The sequence below is a fragment of the Poecilia reticulata genome, linkage group LG22, assembly GCF_000633615.1.
Source record: "Poecilia reticulata strain Guanapo linkage group LG22, Guppy_female_1.0+MT, whole genome shotgun sequence".
Lineage (NCBI taxonomy): Eukaryota > Metazoa > Chordata > Actinopteri > Cyprinodontiformes > Poeciliidae > Poecilia > Poecilia reticulata.
The window spans coordinates 24042319-24069518 of record NC_024352.1 but is presented as its reverse complement, the minus strand read 5'-3'; the positions used below and the strand labels follow the sequence as shown (position 1 = coordinate 24069518).

General features: G+C 35.9%; 2 protein-coding genes and 1 long non-coding RNA gene across 3 annotated transcripts; 2 read left to right on the top strand and 1 right to left on the bottom strand.

Annotated features, from left to right (window-relative positions):
- Positions 1-428: 428 nt before the first annotated feature.
- On the top strand, positions 429-4028 carry atp5if1b (ATP synthase inhibitory factor subunit 1b). The gene is made up of 3 exons (XM_008399905.2): positions 429-563; positions 2197-2309; positions 3574-4028. The coding sequence occupies exons 1-3, from the start codon at positions 495-497 to the stop codon at positions 3713-3715; spliced, it is 324 nt and encodes a 107-aa protein (XP_008398127.1). The 5' UTR covers positions 429-494; the 3' UTR covers positions 3716-4028.
- Positions 4029-4828: 800 nt separating this feature from the next.
- Positions 4829-7704, top strand: rpl13a (ribosomal protein L13a). The gene is made up of 7 exons (XM_008399906.2): positions 4829-4867; positions 5872-5944; positions 6026-6091; positions 6285-6386; positions 6788-6873; positions 7059-7118; positions 7447-7704. The coding sequence occupies exons 1-7, from the start codon at positions 4847-4849 to the stop codon at positions 7654-7656; spliced, it is 618 nt and encodes a 205-aa protein (XP_008398128.1). The 5' UTR covers positions 4829-4846; the 3' UTR covers positions 7657-7704.
- Positions 7705-10005: 2301 nt separating this feature from the next.
- LOC108165832 (uncharacterized) lies at positions 10006-19916 on the bottom strand. The gene is made up of 3 exons (XR_001776148.1): positions 19855-19916; positions 11226-11421; positions 10006-10192 (listed from the first exon to the last, which is right to left on the bottom strand). It is a non-coding gene; the product is annotated as an uncharacterized LOC108165832 (long non-coding RNA).
- Positions 19917-27200: the final 7284 nt, after the last annotated feature.

The following is a 27200-nucleotide window of genomic DNA, read 5'->3' as shown; positions in this document are numbered from 1 at the left end:
CAAAAACATTATGCAATGCTTTTTGTAACACGGCATTTATAAATGTAAAATTTGCTATTTAAGAAGAATATTATTTCTAAAATGTTTAACTTTTTTATTCCCTTTTGAAATTCTATATTTGATCCATTTCCAGGAAAAAGTAAATTTGAAGATTTTACCTTGAAAGCGAAAACGACCCGTATCAACGTGGGGTCGACAGATACGTAAATCACGTAAGATGTTACGCTGGGGGACGTACCATTACGTAGGTAGAGCTATTTCACACTAAACTACGTTTATTTCTACAAACTAAAGTTTTACAAAGTCACTTTTGAACGTTTTAATATGTTTTCGCCATTCGACATAAAAATGATTCTTTTCTACAGAGTTTAGACCAAAAGAGCAGGCGGACTCGCCCCTCCGTTTCGCTGCTAATGGTACGGTCCACTGGCTGGTTTCTGTGGACAAGGGCAAACCGTCAGTGTCAGCGTTGTTTTTGTGCCTGACGGTCAAACATGGCGAGGCTGTTGAGGTTAAACATCAGGAGTTTTGTCACATCCCAGCTGAGAATGTCCTCCGATCAGGTAATAAACGTCTTTTTCCTCCTGGCTGCTTTGAAAACCAGACCGCAACCCTGTCATTCAACATGTTTTTAGCTAACTAAAACCTAACATGATTGGAATAACATCGGTTTAAAATGGCCAGTAATGGTTTCTAGACTATATTAGTGATTTGGGTAAAATGTGTCTGGTTAAATCTGACCTGTAAAAGGTGTATCAATTACCAGCTGCGTCATAACGGAGGATCTGTGAATTGTTTTTACCTATTGTGATCGTTTTTGCTCAGGTTACACAGTAAAACACATCAGTATTTTATTATTTTTGATTATTTCTAAACCTGATTTTGACCTTCGAAGTTGAGCTGACTCAGTTGTGTTGTTACTGTATAACTTATCATTAATATTTAGATGCAGTCCTTCTATTTCTACTCAGAAGTTTTTCATATAAAACCAGAAGTAAAAAAATAAAAACTCATAGCAAAGCATCACTTCCTGCATTTTCAAGTTTGAAAGCAGCAAACTTGAGACATATCCTCTTTGTTTGGCTTTTCATAGTTAAGATTATTTGAAACTAACTGAAGTTTGTGATAGGAGTTGTATTTTTTTGTTTGTTTTTACTGCAGTTTCAGTTTTGTTTAATTAAAATTTTATTTCCTGTACTTAATTTACTTGTTGCTGTGAAATCACAGACATCACTGAGCCACAGACTGTCTTCAGTCAGAAGCTTATTCAGAAATGCTGCAACAGAGACTGCTGCAGAAGCATCAACAACACTTTGAAGGAAATTAAGCGTTACAAAGATTTTAATTTCCATCAGGGATTATTAAATAATTTTTATAGCATTTTGAAAAATAATTTGTTTAAATTTTTTTAATTTTTTATATATTCAATGCATGTTATTATTTGTGAATTTACTTTTAAATCATTATAAGTATTTTAGCGTGTATTCATTTGTTTAACTGGTATTTCTTTAATATTTCAAGCCAGTGTTACTTCTATTAACTGTGCATTTCTAATTCATGTCATTGTTTATAACTCTTTTTTGTTCCATATATATATAAAAAATCTGGTTTGTTTCATTTTTAACACTCAAATATTTTCATGTCAGTGAAAAATTACCTTACTAAATGCAAATTGAAGTTTTAAAATGATGATTTAAATTATTCATGGTGAATAAAAAGGAAGGAGCCATTCAAGCTGAATGAATTGGATTTTTTTTTTTAGATATTTTCGCCTATTTCATGCTGTCAAACATGCTGTTTTCTACAGTTTAGACATTAATCAAACCTGGGTGTGTTAATTTCTGATTTACATGCAACAGAAAACTAAAATTTAAAAAAATCTGTAATTTTTATATGTCCACAGTAACGTGATAAAACCTTTTAACTTAACCAAGAGTTGCTAGAAAGTAGAACATGCATTTTCTGACCTTTACATTTGGATATTTATCACTTAAAACTCTAAAAATGATCTTAAAACAGAAGATCAAAATACGCCAATAAAGCAAACGCCTTTTTAGGTCATATTTAAATTACTTATAATATTGCATTTTGTATATAATATGTTGCTTATGATTATATTTGTATTAATAATAAGCAGTTTTCCCCTCAGGACTCAGTTCAGTCTTTTTCTTTGAATCTCTGTCCCACCTGTTGCAGCTGGGTGAGCTGGGAAAAGGTGCGGGAAAAGGCGGAGGCGGCGGCGGCTCCATCAGGGAGGCGGGCGGCGCCATGGGGAAGAAGCAAGCTGCTGAGGAGGAAATGTATTTCAAGTACGTTTTTTTATTTATATATATTTAAACCAACAGTAGCAGCGTTACAAAATATTTGTTACTAAAACTAACTCTGCTAATTTCCAGAAAACACAGCTTTGCTATTGCGGTGATTCAGTTTAATAAGAGATGAAACTGAAATCACACGGGACTACGCTTGTTCACGCGATAATCCTAAAAATTATGGGAGCGACGGATGTAAACAGTTACATGAGACAATATTCATGCTAGCGCTAATCATCCATCATATGTCGAAGTATTGTTATAGTCGGCCATTTTATAGAAGACTGATGGATTCAACGCCTTAGAATGACACATGTGTGATGCTGTGGCAGCCGGAATAAAAACATCATCCATCTACCAATTCCTGTCGTCGTCTTTGTGGTTTTCGCCAGTAGTAACGTTCGATAGTTGATCACATGACCCTTGTGATGCGAAATACTGGCCGTATTTTCATACCACTTCATCTTAGCACAAAAACTTTTTTTTTTATCAAAAATTTTACGTTTTTTTTATTGCCATGTTTTCATAAAACATTTATTTTCGTAATTTCAATTTGCACACTTTGACGGCGTGTGGATCTTATTTTAATATGACCGAAACAACACCTCATCTTGGCGGAATTTGTTTTTAGCAAAAAAAATTTGTTTGTTCTTTTTTTCTCTGACATTTATGTGTTTCAATTAAGCAAAATTATTTTTGTAATTTAAAATTGTGCAATTTTATGCTTAATGGAAACACAGCTTTTACGTTTTCAGTGGCTGAAAAACCCTTATCCTATTGAAAAACTTTAAAATGAAAAATTAAATGTTTTTTTTTAAATTGAAGTGTTTCCCTTAAGCAAATTTGTTTTCATAATTTAAATTTCCCAATTTTATGATTAATGAAAACAGATTTTATTTTAATTTGGCCCAAAAAAAATTTCATCTTAGTGCAAAACTTTTTTTTTTTTTTTAGCAAAAACAGTGAGATTATTTCCAAAATTGCCATGTTTCCATTGAGCAGATTTATTTTTGTAATTTAAATTTCCAGCAGGTTATTTTATCATGGATGAGAAACCACCTCATGCTAGTCGAAAAACTTCTTTTTCAAAATTGGTGTGTTTTCATTGAGTAGATTTATTTACGTAAATTCAGTTTGCACAATTTTATGGCTGCTGGAAACACATCTAATGTGGTGGATTAATTATTAAAAATCTGACATTTACTTTCCTCCCTTCCTTTTTATTTATTTTTTTATGTTTGTCTGTGGAACGGCACAAAAGGCGGAAAGAGCAGGAGCAGCTGGCGGCCCTGAAGCAGCATCACCTGGAAGAAATCGATCACCACAAGAAGGAGATCGAGCGCCTGCAGCGAGAGATTGATCGCCACAAGGGAAAGATCAGGAAGCTGAAGCATGACGACTAAGTGGAGCAGTCCAAAAAAATTACATTTATTTTCCTTTGCCTTTATTCATAACACCTGTTGCTGCATGCATTTACCAGGCAGGACATGAATGTGTGGAAGTTGCTGTTGACTGAAAGTTATTAAATCTCCTCATCTACTGATGTTTTGGTTGATTGCTGTAGTAACAACATTGCAATTTCTGATCAGTGCATTTTATGTTTCAGATCACAAACTGTCATGAAGTACAGTTAAAACTGTGTTTGTCAACATGAGCTTTTTGCATCGTTTAAATAAATAAAATTGTGCATTAAACTGCAAGTTTGAAACACTTAAAGCTGGTTTTCTTTGTTTTATTTCAACGTATTGGGACTCTGGGACTGCTCTGGTATACCAAGGTGGTTACAAATTAAAATCATCCAAACATTTAGATTCTTATTCTATGAAGACAAAAAAAAGCTGTAAAATGCTTTCAATAGTTAATTTTATGCAAAGTAATATGACTTAAACCAATGTTACCTAGAGATACTGGAAGACGATTACGTAACCGCTGCAGTGACATGATGCTTTTAACAGAAAACTTAATTAAATACAGAATGTTAAAGCACAAAGTCTGACTTTAAAACGTCACAAAATACCTTCTAAGCTGAAACTTTCTGCAGTTTGCATGCAGAAAGGGTCACCAGTGTGTTAGAAATGCATGTTTGCAAATTATGTGGAGATCTAAAAATATTTCTGTACAATGGCAATCAAAACTAAAAGAGAAAAGCAATGGCTGTCGTTTTCAAATTCTTAATATCACTGGCAGTTCTAGATTAAAATGAATCGTTTATTTTTGTCAACATAGTTTTTTCCCTGACTGGAGGCAATATTAATGTTTTACTGTCAAATTTCCAACCAGAAACACGTGTAAAGGTGGAATAATAATTATTTAATTTTCGATATTGTTATTATTACTAACAATAACAATTATTATTATTAATACAAATTAAAAAAATAATAACGTAGAAAATTGCATTTAAATAAAACAGCCTCCTCCATACATAGATGGCGCTATAGCAAGACGTACATAACGGAGAAGTCTAAGTTTCGTCACTTCCGGCTGCCCCTGCCTTTTACCGCGAGCAGCCCCGTTCTTCTTTCTTTTCGCACATCATGGCGGACCGGTTCAATAAGGTGAGCAATCGCTGCGGAGCTATTTACTTTGCTATTTTAACTTTTGAGTCGTCTTTTGTCAGCCCGTCATAGCAAATATGCTGAAAATAATCATATTCTATCGATATAATGCCTCTTTAATTCTCAGTTTTCTATGAGACGCAGCATTTTTAGGGTAATGACAGGCGGTTGGCCGTAGCTCTGTGAACATGCCTTCCATCATGGCAGCTTCCCTTTACCACACGTTCAGCTTCACTATCCGAACTGTTTCTGTTGTATTGGGAAGCGGTCTTTTAAGCTTAATGTAATTAAATAGACTTAGACAGTTATAGCAGGTTTCAACGCTTCTCCTCTGAAACGACTCCATCGTGTTGTGTGGTTGATGCTAACGTTAGCTTAGCCGCTCGCAATGCTCCTTTACCGACTCCGTAGCAACTATGACGAAGTTTTACAAACGATTCAACATTAAAACAGTATTGTGTAGTAATGAAAAGCATAGTTGCATGTTTAAAATAAAAACTGCTGCGGTTTAAACTAGTCTCAATTTTCCTAGCTTTGACGCTAAACCACAAACGTAATTTAGGGTGTGCAAGTTATATTTTTAAAGTTAAAAACGGGACTGAAGGTTCTGGTTCTGAAACAAAGGACATTCAGATTTAAATCTAAATTTTGTGATGGTTGTTGCATCATGGGTTTTGTTTCACAAATACTTTTTAAGATTTAGGGATGTTACTCAGTTTATTCCCCTTACGTTTTCATGTTAAAGATTTTGTTATTACAGCCCAGGCTTTGGTTTTATTAAGAATTTAAACTTTTAAATTGTGGATAAATCAGCATGATTTCCTTTTTCTTTAATCCTAAGTGGGTAGCAAAGTGTGATACCAAAAATACCAGCATTTTTTCCATGTGTCCTTTCTCCAACACTTGGATTTAATGTGTGAAAAATAACTGGATTTCATCCGTTTTAATGAAGCAAAATGCATCTAAATAATGAAAAATCTTTATTTTTGTGTTTTCTCTGACAGGTTCTGCTACTTGATGGCAGAGGCCATTTACTGGGCCGACTTGCTGCCATTGTGGCTAAACAGGTCCTCTTAGGTACGATTTAATTTGATATTTTCCCACCTAGGCAATCAAATGTGACTTAATCTTTAACTCGTATTTGTGTTGCTTCGTCAGGACACAAAGTGGTGGTGGTGAGATGCGAGGGCATCAACATCTCTGGCAACTTCTACCGTAACAAACGTGAGTTCAGTCTGAATTTTCAGGGTTTTTATTGGAATTGCTCGTCTGTGATGTTTTACCCAATGTTGTTCGAGTTTCATTGACCATGAGAATACTTTACATGCACTACCATCTGAGACATGAGCGCAGCAGCAGCAGCTCTAGTTGTTGTTTGGTTGATTTGAGGTGTGACCAGATGTTTATTGTCCAACAGTGAAGTATTTGGCTTTCCTGCGTAAGAGGATGAACACCAATCCGTCTCGTGGTCCTTATCACTTCAGAGCTCCTAGCAGGATCTTCTGGAGGACTGTTAGAGGTAAGAAAGAGACTTAAATGAAAAACTGTGATACGTTTGGCGTTGCTCAACAGTGATGAAGCTTTTTATCCCGAATCTGATCCTCGGTTGATGAGCCAAACATCAGATCTGACTGCTGAGTTGAGCATCACCAGCTGCGTTTCCGTTCATTGTGTAATTGATCAGTTTGACACTTTGAAGATAAATTATCTTAATGGAAACACGGCAATCTGAAAAAATGTTTTTGATCACATGAGTTGGGATGTTACTACTGGCGCAAACGCCAAAGAAGACAGGAAGTAAATTTAATGGAAAATTTAATCTTATGAAGATATATTTTTAATATAAATGCAGATAATGTTGCCTGTGCGCTTTGATGTTAAAAGGTTTATCTTTTTAAAGAATAATGTTGTTGTGTTTAGGAATGCTGCCTCATAAAACCAAGCGAGGCCAGGCGGCTCTGGAGAGGCTGAAGGTGTTTGACGGCATCCCGCCGCCATACGACAAGGTGGGGGAAATGCTTCAATCTGACTTTTATTTGAGGTTTTTCGTCTGTGATGATGTTTATTCTTAACTCCCTTAGCTGAGCTTCAGATGAGAGAGAGAAAAAAAAATCCCTGAGACATTTAAATCTAGGAATAAATGGATGGAAAATGAGTTTTTCTTCCGTTAACTTTGGGTTTTGTTTTGCAGAGGAAGCGCATGGTCGTCCCAGCTGCTCTTAAAATCGTGCGTCTGAAGCCGAGTCGTAAGGTGAATACATTTGCTTTAAGCTAAAATGCTAAATTTAAGTTTTTTTTATTTAAATTGTATAATTTAATTAGATTTTTCTGTTTTTAAGGCCTAAAGTGTTAAATTTAATATTTTCTGTCTTTAATGTTTAAGCTATAATGTTACATTTCATCGTTTTTCATGATTTTAAATCTAAATGTTACTTTTAATGATTTGTTTTTTTAATTTAAAGTGTTAAATTAATTTGATGTTTTCCATGTTTTTTTTAAGCTAGTATGTTGAATTTAATGAGCTTTTTCATGTTTTTTAGCTAAATTTTAGTGCTTATTTCATGTCTTTTCCCCCTCAGTTTGCCCTCCTGGGCCGCCTGGCCCACGAGGTCGGCTGGAAGTACCAGGCCATCACGGCCACCCTGGAGGAGAAGAGGAAGGAGAAGGGGAAGCTCCGCTACCAAAAGAAAAAGACGCAGATCAAGCTGACCAAGCTGGCGGAGAAAAACGTCGAGAGCAAGATCGCAAAGTACACAGACGTTCTGAAACAATACGGCGTTCTCGTCTAAACTGGCTTTCAGTGGCTAATAAAAATTTAAGTAAATGTTTACAAAATGCTTCTGGTCATATTTTTCACTGTTAGTGTCTTTTTTACCACAGTGTTGGTAAAATCATAAAGTGCTGGATGTTTAGTTTTATTTCTACCTCTGAAAAATATTTTATTTTCCAGATTCACTCATCCAAACATTTTATCTGATATCTGCTTTATCTGTTTTACAGGTTTCATATATAATATGTATTTATAAGTCCAGCGATTTATTAGGGCCATTGGAGAAGGGGGTTAATTTATGCCAAAAACATTTAGAAATTTACTACAAATAACATTTTCTGAGATCTAAATGTCAGATTGTGAGGGAAATGCTCAGAAATTTTTAGATTAATCTCAAATTTACTGGAAATGACACGGCAGCTTCTGAGATCAAGAGGAAAATTTTAAACTTGCAACTCTGAAAATTTCTGAAATTGAATTTCTGAGTTTTTCTAGCAAAATTTCAGCTTTTAGAGCTCATGAAATTTCCATGTTTTCCAGGAGTTTTTAACTTCAAAACGTATTAGAAATGTTATAATTATTTTATCTGCAATGGCTCTAATGGAGTCTAGTTTTTATTTTAGAGGTGGTTGTTCCTAAAATCCGTCTCGACGTGCAACTCTCATTTTGTATCAGGAGAGGGCAGCAACAGAAATGTTCTCAGAAGTTTATCGGAACAAACATTATTTTTCTTGGGAAAAGTCTGAAATATTCTAGAGAAACAGCTTTGTTTTTGGCTTAAAGAGGGTTTTTTAAAAATTATTTTTGAAAAATGTCAAAAATTAAATATTAAATTTCCTGAGCTCAGAAATGTAAAGAGATTGACCTGAAAGTGACAGTTTCCTGGTGAATATGGTCTCATTTTTCTGTGTACAATGGCGATAATTCGCTCTTATTTCTGGAGAGAAGTGTCTGATCGCCATGTTGCTAAAATCCGTCTCGTGTAATTTCTCCTTCCCACCAGCAGAGGGCAGCATCGTGCTTTCATGTCAGACGTACAGCGCCGCTCGCCGCTACTTCAGTAGTGATTTTTCTAAAATCTTATAAAACAGAACCAAACCTTGGTTCAGTGGGTCCACTACAGTATCTAGAATTATTCAACACCACAAATAAATCAAAATCCTTTCCGCAATTGACCTTCTGACAGCAGTAAGTATTTAAATAACCGTAGCAGCTCTCCATTGAATATGAATTTATGTGTTGGAAGTATTTGCACTCTGCAGACCGTGGTTATTGGATATCTCTGCAGGACGGCTCGATGTTAATTTGAATTTCTTCGGCGTGTGAATCTCTTGGGACGGACTGGATGGCTTCCAGCTGTAATTAGGACAGACTCTCAAGTTATTACCGACCAATTACATCCTATTAATCACACCTTTAAAAAACTGAAATTACAGATTCAGAGAACTAAATGGCTTTGTTGAAGCTCAGATATCGTTAATACTTTCTGCTCCGTCGGAATCAAGGTTGGCCTAAAAGCAAGAAGGTGTTCAAAGTGGGGGGCGGGGTCCATTTGCGGACCCTAAATTGATTTTGTGCGGCCCAAGAATACATTTTGACAAAATTGCAAATTTGAATGAAAATCTAATTAGATGTTACCAAAGATGTCAAAAATTATTCTCAAGAAAGTAAGAGGAGCGCAAGTTAAACATATTTTTACTTAAGTAAAGGTAAAAGCTGTCCAAGAAGTTTGTCAAGAGTAAAAAAGTATTTGGTAAAAAGTCAATTGAAGTACCGAGTAACTGATCAAATGATCAATCAATTAAATATTTTTAAAAAATTAAACTCATTTTACATTCTTCAATGTAAATTTAAGTGGAAATTTTGGCATTTTAAGGATGAAAATGAGAATAATTCATAGAAGTAATGAAAAATAAAATGTTTCCAGATCAGTTTGTTTTGATGAAAAACTTATGAACAAAATTTCTGTTCTGCAGGTCTGTGTCTGGTGAATGTTTGGTTAAAACATGTTTTATTTTCATTTGGTGTGTAGAAAATCCAGAAATGTTACTCCAGCAGAAATACTTCATAATAAAATTACTCAAAAGTAAAAGAAGAAAATATTTTGTCATAAGAGAAATCATCTCAAAGTGGATCTAGTACTTTTTATTTACATTCAATAATGAATCACTTAAAACAAACTCCTATATTTTGTTTTGACTTATTTAAAGTGTACTAAGACATCTGTACACTTACCAAGGAAACAAAAAAATCCTTGGTAAGATTTAGTGTTTTTGATTTCTAGCTCAGTTTATTTGAAATAAGTCGATGCCAGTCGCCATTTTCCAGCTTCCAGGCTTGAAATCCGTATTTAATCCTGTTTTTTGTGACGTTATTTCCTCTCTGGGACTTTCAGACCTGAATTGGCAGCAGTAAGTAAAAACAACGCAGAACAAACTCACTTTACAGTATTCCCCAGCAGGTGCAGCAGATTGATTTCGGGGTTTCCCGGGGCGTCTAGGCGGCTTCGCTGCCTGGTTTGTGGCAGCTTAATGATGACGTCTAAACGAAGCAATCTGTCAGGATTAGAGAGGAAAATTGATCCTTTAACGCCCGACTAACAGAGAAATCAAAAGCTGATAGTTTCTGCAGACAAAATGGCAGGTTTTTATTTTGATTTGTGTTTTCAGCTACCAATTTGAGAAAGTATCATTAAGGTTAAGCTTTTTACTGGAACAGACTCTCCTTTAACAACCCACCTCTTCTGCAGTCGAGTTAAAGGGGCAGTATCATGTAAAATTAATTTATTTTAGCTTTGCATCATGTTATAACGTCATTTCCTCATCAAAAATATACAGTGTTACCTTGATCCTTTCATGTATGTGTGAGAAATCCTTTAGTCTCCATGGCAACCATATGGCTCTGCAAAACGGCTGGGTGGACATAGCTCCGCCTTCAAGCCGTAGCTCCTCCTCAAATGCAATGTTTTATGTCATATTAGAAATGTATAGCTTTTTATAAACAACTGAAGTTAACATACTTACTTGATTATGCTATAAAATGACACCATGTGCCTGAAAAACATAATGCTGCTCCTTTAAATACCTTGGAATTAGGGCTGGGCATTTATCGTGTTGTTTATCGTGAAGATTTGAGATTTATTATTAAATTTCAATTAATATAAAATGAACTAAATTTTAATTATTTCCATGTTTGCATCATTAATCATTAAATCAAAAATAATAACATTTAGTTTAATCCATGGCAACTGTTCAGCTGTTGGTGGGCCTAGCTCCGCCTTCCAAGCGTAGCTCCTCCCAAACGTAACTTTTATGTCATATTTGATATAAATGCACATTTTTTAACAACTGAAGTTAACATAGTTACTTGATTACGCTGTAAAATGACACTAAATACATGATACTGCCCCTTTAAAGTGATTAGGTGCATGTGTAGGTGTTATGTTTCAGACATATGGCCTTTTTATTTCGACTGACTCCAAATGAGGCGGAGTATTGCTCATCTTTCCAGATAAAAACAGATGTCCCCCTGAGGATTTCTTGCATCATAAAAGCTGTGGATAAAACCTCATTCCTCCAAGTTACCCACCATAAACTGTCGCGGGTCCCGTAAAACGCCGTCATCCGGAGAATCAGAGCTGATGCCTGCCTGAGCCGTCATGGCTCCTCTGAGCAAGTGGAGACGTCAACGCTGCCAGGACGGCAGCGGGACGTTCGGCTGATCGGGCCGGCCTCTGATCACAGCAGCTGATGGAGGCGGCCACATGGTGCGTTCACACTGCAGCCTGAAGTGACCCAATTCAGATTTTTTTTGACGTAATGCGACCTGAATCTGATCTAATCATGGCAGTGTGAACAGCACAGGTCAGATTCTTTTTCGAATGCGACCCATATCCGATACGTATCCGATTCAAATGCGACCATAACGTCCAGGCCGCATTCATCCAAACTGAACGTCACTAATTCTTAACAAATCTCACTATTCTGCGTCCTGATACGCGCAAGTGGGAAGAAAAACAACAACCATGATGGATTATATGAGGATTAAGTTGTTAATATGCTGCTCCGGCCGGACAACAACTTCAAATATATAAGCTAAGCTCCACCGTTAACCTCCATGTTTACTTCCGCAAACACTGAGCTCTTCTTCTTCTTCTTCTGGCGGTTGGCAGAACACTGAGAACGCCGACGCTATTGCGCCCTCTAGTGCGCATGCGGGACACTTTCAGGTCGTTTGCCAGTTTACACTGCAGAACACATACAGGTCGCATTTACTGGCAGTGTGAACGACCCCGGCAAAAAAAAAAAAAAAAAACGGAATTGAGTCACTTCAGGCTGCAGTGTGAACGTGTCTGAAGCCTCAACGGCTCCCTGCTGAGCAGAGCTGGACAAACGTCCACAGCTCAACCCCGAGAGATTAAACTGAACAAATAATGTACAGATTAATGAGTTAATCTGAAGATGACTGAGATTATACTGTAAAACAAAAATTGCTGTTTTCTTAAAAATCTGAGTTTTCTCTTAGATCAAAAGGTCCGACCGTTTTTTAAGAAGGTCCATAAAAAAACTAAAATCATTATTTTTATTTAAAAAAAAATTTCTATCAGCTGCTGAGTTAAACAGGAACTAGTTAATTACATCTTTGAAAATAATTTATGAGTATTTTTACGATGCTGTATTTTTAGCTTTTCTTTAGTAATTTAATTATAAAGTATTCCTGCTCTTACTTGAGTAAAATTTACCAAAATTCACCAGACACAGACCTGCAGTTTCTGTTAGTTTATTAGTTTTTTTTAATTGACAGAAACTGATTTTTTAACTTTTTATTGGTATTTTTTGTTAATTATATAAATTGTCATGTTTGTTAACAAACATGACGACAAAATGCAAAATAATATATCACACATTATATCATATTTAATATTAAAACATTTCCATAAACTTTAGTCTGAAATGTCGGGTCTCTCGTGTTTTGTCAAACGATTCAGATACTTTTCATTTTTTCTTATTTTGCCCTTTTTTTATCCCGTTTGCTCAAATTTATTAGGGACACGGCGAACACTGTGTTGAGATATGTCACGGTTTGAGTAATGGCTCCTTGGAAAACCACCTTGTAGGGACAAAAATACAATTTTATGCCCAATAATCTGTTATCTTGAAGAACAAATTATCGTGGCTGCAGACAAAGTGCTGCTTGGTTTGGGACACAACAGAGGTTCGTTCTTTAAACCAGAAAGGCTCATTTAGTTCCTGAACTGTTTTTTTAAAATGATTTAATGTAGGTCAAGCTGAATAAACCAAAGAAAACTGAAACTGAGAGCATATTTTTGTTAACTGAAATAAATAAAAATGGCAGTTAATGGGGAAAAATAATAACTAACTGGAACTATATCATGCATTTAATAAACTATCTAAATCATATTTAAATTATAAGTGTAACATTCTTCATTTTTGTGTTTATTAATCTGATTTTAGCCGTTAGAACTGATGGGAAATACATTTTTATTTATAAGCAGTTTACGTCACATTTCAGTAAATTACGGCGCTTCAGCTCACAAAATGGCAACTGGAAAAGTTTGGGGAAAAATACTGAGTCAGTTGTTCAACATTAATAGAAAATAGAAAAACATTTTTAGAAAATGTTAAGTTCTGTCGAGTATTTATCACCCAACCCATGTAAAACATAATCACAACATTTTAAAGTTCCGCGCCTGAAACTAACTAAAGTATTTATTTTATTTATTTCGAACAGACAGAAAAGACAATCAAGAAAAAAGAAAACAAAATAAAATAGAATGAAACAAACGTAAGAAATAAAAATGTAGAACTAATTATTCTGCCCATGTGACATGCAAATTTTATATTTTCTGTTTGAAAAGGAGCAGGTAGAAGATATAATGTCTTATAATGTCCTGCTCCTTTCCTACTCGTCAATGTTTAGTCAATTATGTCAGAACATCAAAAAGAGACAACTTGTTTCCATTTTACATCATGTTTGATTTTGTACAATTATTTAAAAACTATTTAAATCATCAATTACATTATAGACTATTAAACAGTCATCTTATATATCATGCTATGAAATAAGCTCTGTTTTAATGAGTTTTTTAAATTATTTTACATTTGTAATTTTTTAACTCATCATTCAATCCATTCCACACATTTACTCMACACACAGATAAACAAAAACTCTTCCTGGTTGTTCTAATACGTTGTTTTTTAAAATACCCTTCACCTCTTAAATTATAGCCACCCTCTCTGTCACCAAACATTTCCTGTATATTGTGTGGAAGTTTCTGATTTCGGACCTTAAACATGAATTGTGCAGTTTTAAATGTTACAAAGTCCCAGAATTTCAGTATATTTGATTTGATAAATAGCTGGTTTGTGTTCCCAATATCCCACTTTATGTAGTATTCAGATTGATTTTTTTTTATAAGACATATAATGGCTGTAAATTTGTTTTGAATGTTTTCCCCCACATTTCCACACAGTATGAAAAACTAAAACTGATGAAAACAAAACAATATTTAACTAATTAACTGAATTAGACAAACAAAAAGTCACAACCAAATAAAACTAAATCACAATGGAAAACTCCAAAACCACTCCACAATACTTAACTAATGATAACTAATAAAACTGGCATATTCACTCTGAACATGAATTAAAACTAGCAGATTAGACAGAAAGTCACAACAAAATAAAACTATTATGATCCTGTGAATAAGTAGACTACAGGCTGGAATAGCAACCAAACGCTGAGCCTATTTTAGGTTAAATTTATTACATTTGTCTGAATTTTTTGTTGTTTTTGCAGCAGCACAGCTGACAGATTAAACCTGTAACCCAATGTTTCATTACTGGCAGTTTAACACACTTTCTGCGTGACAAATACGAACGATAAAAAGGTTTTCCTCCGTGCCGGCATGAGCTGATTGGTTTCTTAAGCTTCCATCAGATGTCTGCCTCAGAATTATTCTGTAGAGTCATTACTGAACCAGAGACGGCTTCAGAATCAGATTAGCAGCGACGGGAACGTCGGGGAGCAGCGTCTTAATATCTAATTCAGTCCTGATGAAAGCTGGTGGGACGAAACGCTGCAGAGATTCGGCCTCTTTCAGCGTCGTTCCAGTATCTGCTAATTTCACCCTGGAATGACGACAAATTATTCTCACGCTGCTTAAAGAAGTGAGGAATAAGAAGCAAAAAGAAAAAAAAGGAAAATTGGAAAAACATAAACTTGACAGAGTTATGCATTCGTCCATAAATCAATAATTTAGACCAGATTAATGTTCTTTACGACGTTATTGATTTACCAGGATTTTTTATGTTCAGTTTTAGCCTCATGCGTTTTTCATGCTCTGCAAAGGAAATGTGATGTTTTAAAGGCAGAATGGGTCCCGCACTGCAAAAACACAAAATCTCACCAAGTATTTTTGGTCGAGTTTCTACTGCAAATATCTCTGTGCACTTGAAATAAGACAAAACTAAGTCATAGGTAACTTTTCAGCAAGTTATAGGAACTTGTTTTAAGGCTACAACTCATTAATATTGACAAAAAAGTGAGATTATTTACCTTATAACATGTTGTTGAGTCACATTCCATGAGCTCTGCATGGTTACCTAGCAACCCCAGCAGAGCCCAGCCCGTTACCTAGCAACCCAGCAGAGCCCAGCCTGTTACCTAGCAACCCAGGTGGCGCTCCAGTACATCTGGTCAGCTGGTTTTCCTGCAGTATTCGCTGGAAGAAACTTGTTTTGTTGTTGACTTACTACTCAGAAGCTACACAGCAAAAATACAAAATGTTACCAAGTATTTTGGTTTAATCTCTAGTGCAAATATCTTGTTAAACTTGAAATCAGACAAAAATGATTTACAAGTAACTTTTCTTGTTTTAAGTAAATAATTCTTTAATATTGATGAAAAAAATTATTGATTGGTTATTTAATTTACCACTGGATATTTTTCCCATGAGGAAATTTTTAGCTATTTTTATTTAAAAATGTATTAAAAATTTTATTTAATTTAATTTCCCTTTTGGATTAATAAAGTATTTTTTAAAATTTGAATTTGAAAGTGAAATAATCTGCCAAAGGAACCATTATGTTTTTGTCAATATTAAGGAATTATTTACTTTAAACAAACTCATATAATTTGTTGAAAAGCTACTTATACATTAGTTTTGTCTTATTACAAGTGTACTAATATATTTGTAGTAGAAACTACTAGATCAAAATACTTGGTAGGATTTGGTGTATTTGTACTTCTGGGTTTTATTTTTTTGTTTGTCTAGTTCAGTTAGTTTCTTATATTTTATTAGTTATTATTGGTTTGGTTTTCATTAGTTATAGTGGTAGTTTTAGTATTTTGTTAAGTTTTAGGTGCAAAAATCAAAAAGTATTTTATTGTGACAATGTAAACATCGATTGGGTAATGAATACTCGACAGAAGATGCCGTTTTCTAAAAAATATTCAGTTATTGTTGAACAACCAACTGATTCTGATGTTTTTATCTAAACTTTTGCTGTCGCCATGTTGTGGATTAATGTAAGCGGAGCGCCGTAATTTCCCGACATTGGACGTAAACCCAGTTATATTTTTTAGCTTACAGGCAGATTGAGCTCACCATAGAATGCTTTTAAATCTCTGTGTAGGTGCCGGTCTGCTAAGTCTCCAACATACCACTCAAATGGATTCCTGCTTTTAACCTATATACAGTTTTACACAAATGAGTGTTTTTATAGAAGTGCTCTCAGTTGGCAGGGTAATATATGTAAATCCACACGCTAATCTCTGCAGAATAAACCAACCAGTGAACCCACTCAGAGGTCGCAGGTCATTCCAACAAATCACATTCTGCATGATGAATGTCAGGTGTGCAGCAAGCAGTAATGCATTCCTACGAACCTGAGGTGCAGCAGGGCATGTCTGTGCCGTGTTTTCATTCGCTGACCCCGGGTGTAATTGAAATGATGATTTAGAGCGAGAGCGGCGCGACTCGATTCGCTCAGTCATTCCGAACTCATTACATCCATTCGAACACAAAAGGCAGCCGTGGCAGAAACCGGCCGGCGGAGACTGCTGTTGGGCTCGCAGGGCAACAAATTGAATTTAGGATCTGAAAATGACCTGTCAGAAACCTTTATCAGCTCCTCTTTAATGAATCACAAGCAAAACACGCACATTAGCTTGAAACGCAACGGAGGGCCGAATTCAATTGTCCTTCAGCAACAAAAACCGAACAAACAGACGACCAGCTCACTCTGAGTACGACGTCTCTGTGTCAACCACCAGGAAAATAAATACATTATTTACGATTAATCGATTAATCAAATTTAAAAAAGAACTGGCACGTTGTTCAGATTTTTCATTTAAACTGTTTTACTCAATGTTACTTTCTTTTAAGTAAGAAAATAAACATTTCATTGAATAAAATGCACAAACAGCTTTTCTTTATTGAACGGTTGGATCGACAGCAAAACGATCTTTCAAGCACAGTGTGAGAATTATCTATTTAGGATTAACTGATTAGTAATTAGATAGCAAAAGGTTATCAATACGAGATTTTATACAGAATTGAATTAAATTAAGCTAAAAATATAACTTGAGGAGTTCTGGGTTGAACATATTTACAGACAAAGCTCTTTTTTATCTTAAATACAAAATTAAAATTTTATTTGAATTTTTTTTTTTACTATTTTGACATAATTGCATCTTTGATCAGGTTGTTCTTTCAGCAATTGCCTCCTTATTGAGGCTGTATATTCCTGTTAATGATTAATCAATGAATTAGTTGCCTATAATTTCAACAATCGATTACGATTAATCGATTCAGCTGTATATTTCTATCTGGTTTCTAACATTTCTAACAGCCGCCTTGCATTTCTGATCGATAAAACGTGTTTTCAGTGTGCCGACATTATTTAAACATGCTAATGACGCCGTCGTGTCTCACATGGAAAAGATTCACCGGTTCTTCTAAAAATGATCTCAGGAGCAAATAAAGAAATAAAGTTAGAGGATAAATCAGAGTGGAAAGGAGCAGCGGCGATAATTACAGCTGGTTTCACTGACAACATTTAGCATCTCCTAGGTCAGTGGTTCTTAACCTTTTTTGAGGTAACAAACACAGAAGTTTCACTGAACCCTTCTGTAGCGATAAATAAAATATGATTCCCCCCCGCCAAATTCAAGACATAGGGGTGACCCAACTAGAGTCTAGATCACCCCATGATCACTAAGTCTTCTTAAAAGGTAGAGTCTCTGAGAACAGTTCTTCAAAATATAGTCAGTGTTTTCAGCAAAGTTGGTCTGACTGTCCATGAACGACCCAAGGTATTTAAAATCTGCCACAGTTTCAACAGGTTGGCCATCGAGAGAAACTGGAACCACTTTAAGGTCTTTAGATCATTTAATTAGCTCTACATTCTTAAGAGAACGAAAAATTAATGAACACTTTGCGGTATTCTGATTTAGTAATGTAATTATATTAGTTGTGTTACCTCCCCCACGCCACTAGAGGCAGCAGCAACCCCGAAAAGATGCGACTAAGGAGCAGATTTAGAAGTTCACCGAAAGCTACAGAATTTGGTAAAAACTGTGAGCTTTGCTGAAGTAATTAAAGACACAAGTTCAGATCCCTGCTGAGAGTGGAGCTCCTTCAATCAGTGAGCTGTGATCCTCTGCAGCCAGTGATGGCAAAGCGCCGCATCATCACGACTTTACACAAGTGTGTCTTTACCTCCGCGGTCAGCAGAGGCTCCGCCGAACCCCTGAGACCGACTCACCGAACCCCTGGGGTTCGATCGAACCCAGGTTAAGAACCACTGCTCTAGATATTAGATTAAAACTGCAGCTGTTCAACTAAACCTCTAGAATTAATGAAATTATGCATATGTAGTAAAAAAAAAAACCTGCTGAAATGTGATAAGTCAAATTATAATAACTAACTTATGAATAAGTTTAGTAAAAATTAAGTTTAAAAGAGGAAGTTATTAGTTATCTACCAGCAATAAAACGGAAACTGAGATTTTAAAAAAAGTCATTAATTTAAGGTTTAATCTTCCAGATTTTATATAAACAACTTAAAATAAATATATCAGTCGTCCCGATAAGACTGGCCAGAACAGTAACCTTCTAATCAGGTTTGATTTATCATTTTGTGTTTGTGTATTTAATTTTTCCCAGATGCTCCAGGTCACAGTTATATTTCTACTAAAACATTAATCACACCACGTGTCTCGTAATTCGCCTTCCACCTAAACAGCTCATGAAGCAGACGAGCCCCTCGCTGAGCCCCTCTGGCCGTCCATAAACTACAAATCTGAGTTTATAGAAACCAAAACAAGTTTCTGGACCAACTTCTCCCACTTCAAAGATCCCAGATGAAAGCCACAAAATGCTCATAATAAAGATGTTTTCTCATTATTTAAGGTTTTTACCTCAACATATATACAAACCAAACCATCATTAGGGAAAATGTGGTGAAACTAAGCAACGTTTATGCAGCAAAGTGGATAATTCCTGCTATAATCAGTAAAAATATTTATTGTTTTGACAAATTCTATAGTTTTGCTCCAGTTTTTTGCATAACCTGCAAGAAATACGAAATGATATAAAGTATGTTTTGGTCTAATTTCTAGAGCAAATATCTTATTATATTTGAAATAAGGCAAAACTAATTTATAAGTAACTTTCCAGTAACATACAGGAGTTTGTTTCAAGTCAATAATCCTTAATATTTCAGATTATTTCACTTATAAAAGGGGGAAAATGTCATGTTAAAAGTGAAATAATCTGACAATTGAACCAATATTAAGGGAATATTATTTAATTTGAATAATCTCCTGTTTTACTTGTAAGTTAGTTTTGTTTTATTTAAAGTGTAACATTTACAGTAATCAGACCAAAGAGATGCTATACTTTTGCAGAGAAACATTTATTTTCCGTTTTTGTTAAATGTTTCGGATAATCAAAGAAAACCAGACTAAATACAAAACTCTGTTCTAAAACTATGAAGTAATTTATTAAGGGTGAAAACCTACAAACCGACTCAGCTCAACCTGAAAACTCCTGAATGCAAGAACTGGATGTTAGCAGCAGGTGTCTGCTCAAACTTAAAATGTGTTAATTTGTGTGTCTAAAATAAAGCCCTAAAATGTTTTCATTTAAAAAAGAGAAAGTTTGACTTAAATACTTTAACCACAGGACTTACATTTTTTTCTCCCTCAGATGATTTCCTGACTCCAGACGGTTGCAGCTACCGCTAGTTAGCTAGCTAACTAGCTAACAAGCTAGCTAGCTAGCTCTTTTTTGCTTTTATCGTCTGTAAGAGCAAATTTACAGACGGAGTTAATTGTTTCAACTGTGTTGGCAACCCAGAAAAGGCTAGATTAGATATGACTTTATTCTCCCATTATTTTTTTTTAGTTCTTTTTTTATTTTATTTATTTTTGTAATGTTGTGTTTTACTGTACAGCACTTTGGATCAGCTGTGGTTGTTTTAAAGTGCTTTATAAATAAAGTTGGATTGGGTTGGATTATTACAACTTTATTCTCAAAATATTAGGACTTTATTTTCATTTAACTTTAATCTTGTAATATTTTGACTTTATTCTTATATTACTTTGACTTTTATGCGCACATTATTACAACTTTATTATATCAATATCACATTCTTGTCGATCACATTCTTGTCTTTTTTTTTTACTCTGTCTAAAAAATGGCCATTGTATGCAAACAGCTGAGGAAGCTACCAATATGGCGGCTCAGGGGAAGCGGCTTCCACTCAATCAGAAAAGATGAATAAAAGGTTTTCCCCAGGCTGACTGAATAATCAGAGACTTTCTCTGCTGCAGAAAAAAAACAAATCTTTAAAGAAAACAGGAATGGGAATACGTCTGTCTTCTCTTTTGTACAAACAAGTAAACAAAAAGCTTCATTCGCATCAACGCTGAACCTTACTGATCTATTCTGGCTTCACACACCTCAAATCAGCTATAATAATAAAAAATAAACTCTGTTTGGTATTTGATAGATGAAGAGTCGAGTCGTGTGAAGAACTGCCATTAAATTAAACGGCATTCTTGAGATAAGCATGCTGGCGAATGCCTGGGGTTTTAAATAGATAATTGCCAAATGAGAAGGCTTTCATGCTGCAGAAATGTAAAACAAATGTATTTCACATGGATTCAGTGTTTCTGCCTGAGGCGTTTGGCTTTCCAGCCTGGACTGAGGCCTTTAAACTGGCATTTTAACAAGAACGCAGAGAAATGTCGGCACAGCAAGTAAACCGCCGCAAAGCGCGCGAACACAGACAAACCCAGAACTAAATCCATGTCTAATGAATCAATCCCAGCTCTTGTGAAATCATGTTTTATCTTCTGTCGGAGCCGGATGGTAAATTTGTGTGAAGTTGTTCTGTAATGAGGAAGGTTCTGACTGAGACGGTGAAAAACAGCCGCTGTACCGTTTGACTGTCAGCTGCATAATAAAGAAAGAAGAATAACACACACACACACACACACACACACGCACACACACACACACACACACACACAATCTGCAGTGTTTCTTTTCATGCCTCTAACTTTTTTTGCATTACAATAACAAACTTCAGTGTATTTTATCAGTTTTTTACACTAAACAGCTTAATTATGAAGTGGTTTTCACTAAATTGGACCAATTACCCAAGACTTTTTCTGTTTCTATACATTTAAAAAAATAAAAAACAGAATGAAAAGTTTAATGTTGGATGTTTTGCCTTAAAAACTTCAATGTATTTCATCCATCCATCCATCCATTTTCTTCCGCTTATCCGGGGTCGGGTCGCGGGGGCAGCAGCTTCAGAAGGGAGGCCCAGACTTCCCTCTCCCCAGCCACTTCTTCCAGCTCCTCCGGGGGAATTCCAAGGCGTTCCCAGGCCAGCCGAGAGACGTAATCCCTCCAGCGTGTCCTGGGTCTTCCCCGAGGCCTCCTCCTGGTGGGACGTGCCCGGAACACCTCACCAGGGAGGCGTCCAGGAGGCATCCTGACCAGATGCCCGAGCCTCAACTGGTTCCTCTCGACGTGGAGGAGCAGCGGCTCTACTCTGAGTCCCTCCTGGATGACCGAGCTTCTCACCCTATCTCTAAGGGAGAGCCCAGCCACCCTGCGGGGTGTATTTCATGTATTTCATTTGAAATTTTTGTGTCAGACCAACACAAAGTAGCACTTAAATTGTATTTGGAAGATAAACCACTTACGGTTAAGTTTGAATGTTTTTGTACTTAAATTTGTTTCTCTAATGCTTCTAAAATCAGTCCAAGCACTTTAAAAAAATACACAGCTTCTGTTTTAATATAAATTTATGTTTTTGGGGTCTGGAAAACGAGCTGCTTCAAAAATCTCCAGACTAAGTCACCTTACATGAGTATGGTGCTGTTACCTAGCAACCCAACGGAATTTTTCCCGTTACCTAGCAACCCAGCGGAACTCCGCCATGTTTGGTCAACTGGTTTTACCGCTGTACAATGGCTGCTGGAAAAGACAAGTGTCGACTTGCCGTCCAGAAACAACTTCCAGTAGTCTTGTTGGTTGCGCAGGAGGCTCCACTTCTGCTTTTCAAAGATTTACGGCTGTACAGTTGCGAATCGAAACATTGTTTGGATTTAAAGTGACAAGATGCCCTAAAACAGCTCAAAATATACAGAACTGACTGAAATCTCAGGGTCTAAGAATAGTTTTGTGTAAAAAAATCAAATTAACATGTTTTGTACAGCCGATAAATCTATTCAAACTTGTTCAATAGGTCACCTTTAATATCTGAATACAATAAATTAGTAAAGTAATCCACTTCAACTATGCATTAATGTATATATACAACGTTTGGAGAAAATAACATGGGTCGCTAACAGAAATAAAGTGAATTATCACGTTCACTCCTTTATAACTGTTAATGATTTGATAATTTCCCAGCAGTTTGTTTCTTTGTCAACTCGCTCAGTCAGGGCTTGAGATGCTGACATTAGTGTCTGCGGTCCTTCCACTGAGCATTAGGGGAGATGTTTTGAAAGCTGGGAGCTTAATCTCTAAAAGCCCAACACCATTTGAAACGTGCAATTTGCATGACGTCCCCTGGGTGTTGGATGGTGGAGATTGTAGAGCAGATAATTTGCAAGGCTGTAGTTGGTGCTACGCTAACTGTACTGTGTGTGATACATTTTGATAAGCTTCCAGTGGCCTTCAGACTGCTAAACACTTCAGGCTAAAAATGTCATGGGGATTACAGACTCCGTCCAAACAGCAAAGGAGGTAGGCAGGTTTATTTTTATTGTGTTGTAATTCAAAAATAGTTTGCAGGGAAATACAGAAACAAATAAAAAAGGAAAATGACACTAAAAGCAATAAATACATGGAAAAGTTAGCAGCGCTAATCCTAAAGCTCTAATCATAAACATTAGTAGCGCTAACATGCTATGCATTATGGTATTTAGTGGAAGCTAATGCTAAAGCACTGAATTCAAGCATGTTAATACCCTCCATGTTTCAATGACACAACATGCATTAAATCATCCTGCTCAAGTAGAAGAGCTGCGTAAACAACTAGCACCCATTTCAAAATAAGAGCAGCAGTATAAACAGTTAGCTACTTAAAAATAGTTCTTAGCCATTAATCACTAAAACTTCAAACTTTATTCTGCTAAAAGTTTACAAAACAAGTAAATTAGCACTTTAGAATTTTCTGGAAAAATTAATTGAGGGAAGCTAAGTATGCTAAAGTAAAGTTAGCATAAATGCTAAAGCGCTAACTGAAATATTAGCTCATCTAGTAGCACAATTGTGTCATCCAGTGCATTGTAAGAATGATGGAAACATTCCAGAATTACATAAAAATAAACATTAAACTATGTAAATACAAAACAAAGAGCTAAAACTTAGTAAACTAGCGCTTCTGAACTTATCTGGGAAAATGAATTTCGGGAAGCTAAGTGCGGTGAACATTTTCAAAGTTAGCTAAACTGCTATGCTAAAAATTAGCTGTGATATCAACATATTAGCTCAGGTGTTCCCAACACTGACTGGCCTAAAAGTATCCCTAGAATGTAGCCTTGGGGAACGCCATGTTTAATTTTGGTTTGCACAGATTAATAATTGCCAATATCCAGTTTGTAAAATAAGATCTCAAACTGGTTAGCATATTACGAGACATAAGGAATTTTCCAGTCGTTTGGCATGATAACTTTACCTCTGCAGCCTAATTTGGTGGAAAACCTCAGTAAAAACCACACAAGAGTTTTTTCTTCTTCAAATCTAAGTAAACTTGTTTAGAAACTCCATTTTTATGTGACAGATGAGGCTTTCAGGTCAGTTTATAGCTCAGAAACATGAGTGGCAACAGAAATAGGAAGATATCATCATTATTTATCACCATAAAACAATTCATGATGTTTGTTTTCCAGGAAATTCACGATCTGGAGAGAGATAAAATAAAAAATAATCAGAAGAGAAAACCTTGCTGCTGAGAGTATAAAAATATACAACACTGGTGTCAGGCAGTGGAGTAATAAAGATTAATGGTTCACACGAAGCTACAATAAAAGAAATGAACAGTTGTATGGCTGTGAAACTTTTCATGTTGATTTAAAGTCGGTGGTGCAGCAAAGATGAAGACCTTTCAAAGCGAAGATGCTGTTTAATCAGGACGTCGTGTTTTAGATCAGAGGATCGGTCCATCATGACGAGAAGCTCCGGGGTCTCCAGAGCTAACACACACACACACGCAGTCGTACGCTACTATCCAACAGGGGACATTCCATTGACTTCCATTCATTTCTACAGCCTAACCCTAACCCTTTTCCTAACCCTAACCATCACATACCTAACCCTTTTCCTAACCCTAACCATCACATACCTAACCCTTTTCCTAACCCTAACCAAAAGTCAATTCACACCTTAGTCCTAACTGCAACCCCTGACCCTAAAACAGGGTCATTTCCAAGAGGGGACCTACAAAATGTCCCCTCTTCAACGGTGAGTCCCCTGTTGGTCAGTGTAAAATGACACGCATGTCCCCTGTTGGATAGTTACACATGAACACCTACACACACACACACACACACACACACCCACATACATTCATCCACACACGCAGTCTTACGCAGCTATCCATGAACAATGAACACACACACACACACACACACACACAACTATTTACTAGTTTCTCTCGCTCACTTTCTGCTCTGCTCTGTTTGTTCCCAGCCAATATTTTGAACAGTCGCAGGTTCCTGGTTCTCTTTAAGCTCCACCTTTTTTCAGAAAAGTGATAAAGTTCTTCTTAAAGCTGCAGTAACAACTTTTATAAAAAATGTTTTTTTTTACATATTTGAAACTGTCACCATGTTGTAACAGTTTAATGTGAGACAGATAATCTGTGAAAAAATGAATCTCCTCCACTTAGCTACTATGGTAATGCAGCACACCTGGCCAAAAACAACCAATCAGAGCCAGCGCTTAGCGCTGTCAGTCATTCTCATGAACATGCTGCTAAATGTGCAAACAACTTCCTGTTGTTTTTTTGCAATCATCGGTGGCCCGGCTAACTAGCCATAGCATTGACGACAGGCTGTGCATCGTAGCATGGGGATGGGTGATGGTGACTGACAGCGCTAAGACCCGCCTCCTGGCTCTGATTGGTTGTTTCTAGCTAGCACTGGGAGAAACAGAAGAGCTATTTTTTTATCTGACCCATACCATAATGTCTCAATATACACTCAGTTTCATAACACTGGAACTGGAAGACATTTTAAATAAATACATAAACAAAACAACAGAAACAAAAAATGTAATGAATCATAAAGTTTCTGTAAATAAAATTGTTTTTCAAAGAAATGTCCGGCTGAGACAAAAACATCAGACTGAAAACTTTTATCATCCAGTTTTTGGTAGAAAAACAATAAATCATGCAAATCAAAATTATTGAGCTCATTTTAACTTATCATATGGATTAATTGATTTAATTTTAATTGCAACATGTCCAGATGTTGCCGTCTGTTTCTGGTTTTCTTTTGGTGTCAAAATGGTAGATAAATATATATAATATCAGTATAAATCGGCCATAACAGCGTTTTAATGTCGGATGTTGACATCAACTCAAATTTTTACATCAGTGCATCCTTACTAGTTATCTTAAAATGTGGTCAAAACTCATTTTTAGATATCTGGAATGTAAGTACAGATAGTTCAGGTGACATTGATTTTATGATAAAATGGCTTGCCGTACATGTCCAACCTGCCCAACAGGGTTTCCCGATTATCCAATCCGACTTCTTCTCCTGATGGATTACATTAAACATGCACTGCCTTGAAAAAGACTTAAATATTTTCCCTTTCTTCACATTAAAGCACATTATTTCTGTGACAGACAAACTTTTAAAGATGAATTTTATTCCCTGTAATGGAAAACGCAGCTTAAGAAGCAACAACCTGATGAAATAAAAGCACCATCAGAGGTTGCACTGAGTTACAGAAGCCAGTTTAAAGGAAGATGATACATTTACATGTTTCACGGAGGAAAATGCTTCAACTGCATTTTAACATATTAAAAAATTAACCAGTGGATCTTATGGTTCTGTTTGGATCCGATGATGAAACGCAGGAGAGACATTTTCCACAAAAACAGAGTTTAATGAGAAGAGTCTAACCACATAATCTACAGACACCCAGAGTTTCCTCTTTTGTTCGCGTTAAAAAAAGAAAGATCTGTTCGAATGCAGAAACCCACGCGGCTCTGAGCGTCTAGTGAGGATTTCCTGCTGGTTTTTGTGCTTATATGTGAAACAAAGCTCTGCACTTAACCCACATGTGCAGCTTGAGGGAAGGGAAATAACTCATGAGATTTCAGGATATTTTTACACACTTTTAACAACAGAAAAAATAGTAAAATGAAGCAGAAATGATATTCGGTGTTGATCCTCTGCTGCTAAACGGCGTGGAATCGTTTCGAAAGGAGCTTCAAAGTTTCACTCTGAGAAGCACAAACTGGAACTACATCAGTACTAAAACATACCAAAATTATAGATATAATTTCGTGTTTATGAATCTATGAATGTGAAATAAATTATGTCAGCTGCCTGCAAATTACGGCACTCGCAAAAGTTAAACATTTGTGAAAAAAAAGTTGAGAAATTTGGGATTAATCTCAGAAAATTCACACAATAAATAAATCCACAATAAATAAATTTCTGAGCTTGAAAAGTCAAAAATTTGAGAGAAAAAAAAAACCCTCAGGAAAATACAATTTGAGCTTAATCAAAAAATTTCAAAAGTGTGGAACTTTCCACATTTTTCTACAAAATTTCTCAGATTAATCTCAAAATTTCTGATTTTTTTTTTATACCAAATTTCTGACTTTCCTAACTTTCCCAATGTTTTTTTCTGCGAAATTTCTGATGCTAACCTCAAAATTTCAAAAATTTTTCTTGCACATTTTCGACTTTTGGAGCTCAGAAATATTGTTGCTTTTTTTCTGGAACATGTCTGAGTTTTGTGGCAGGAACGTACTCCCATATCTCTATCTGCCGT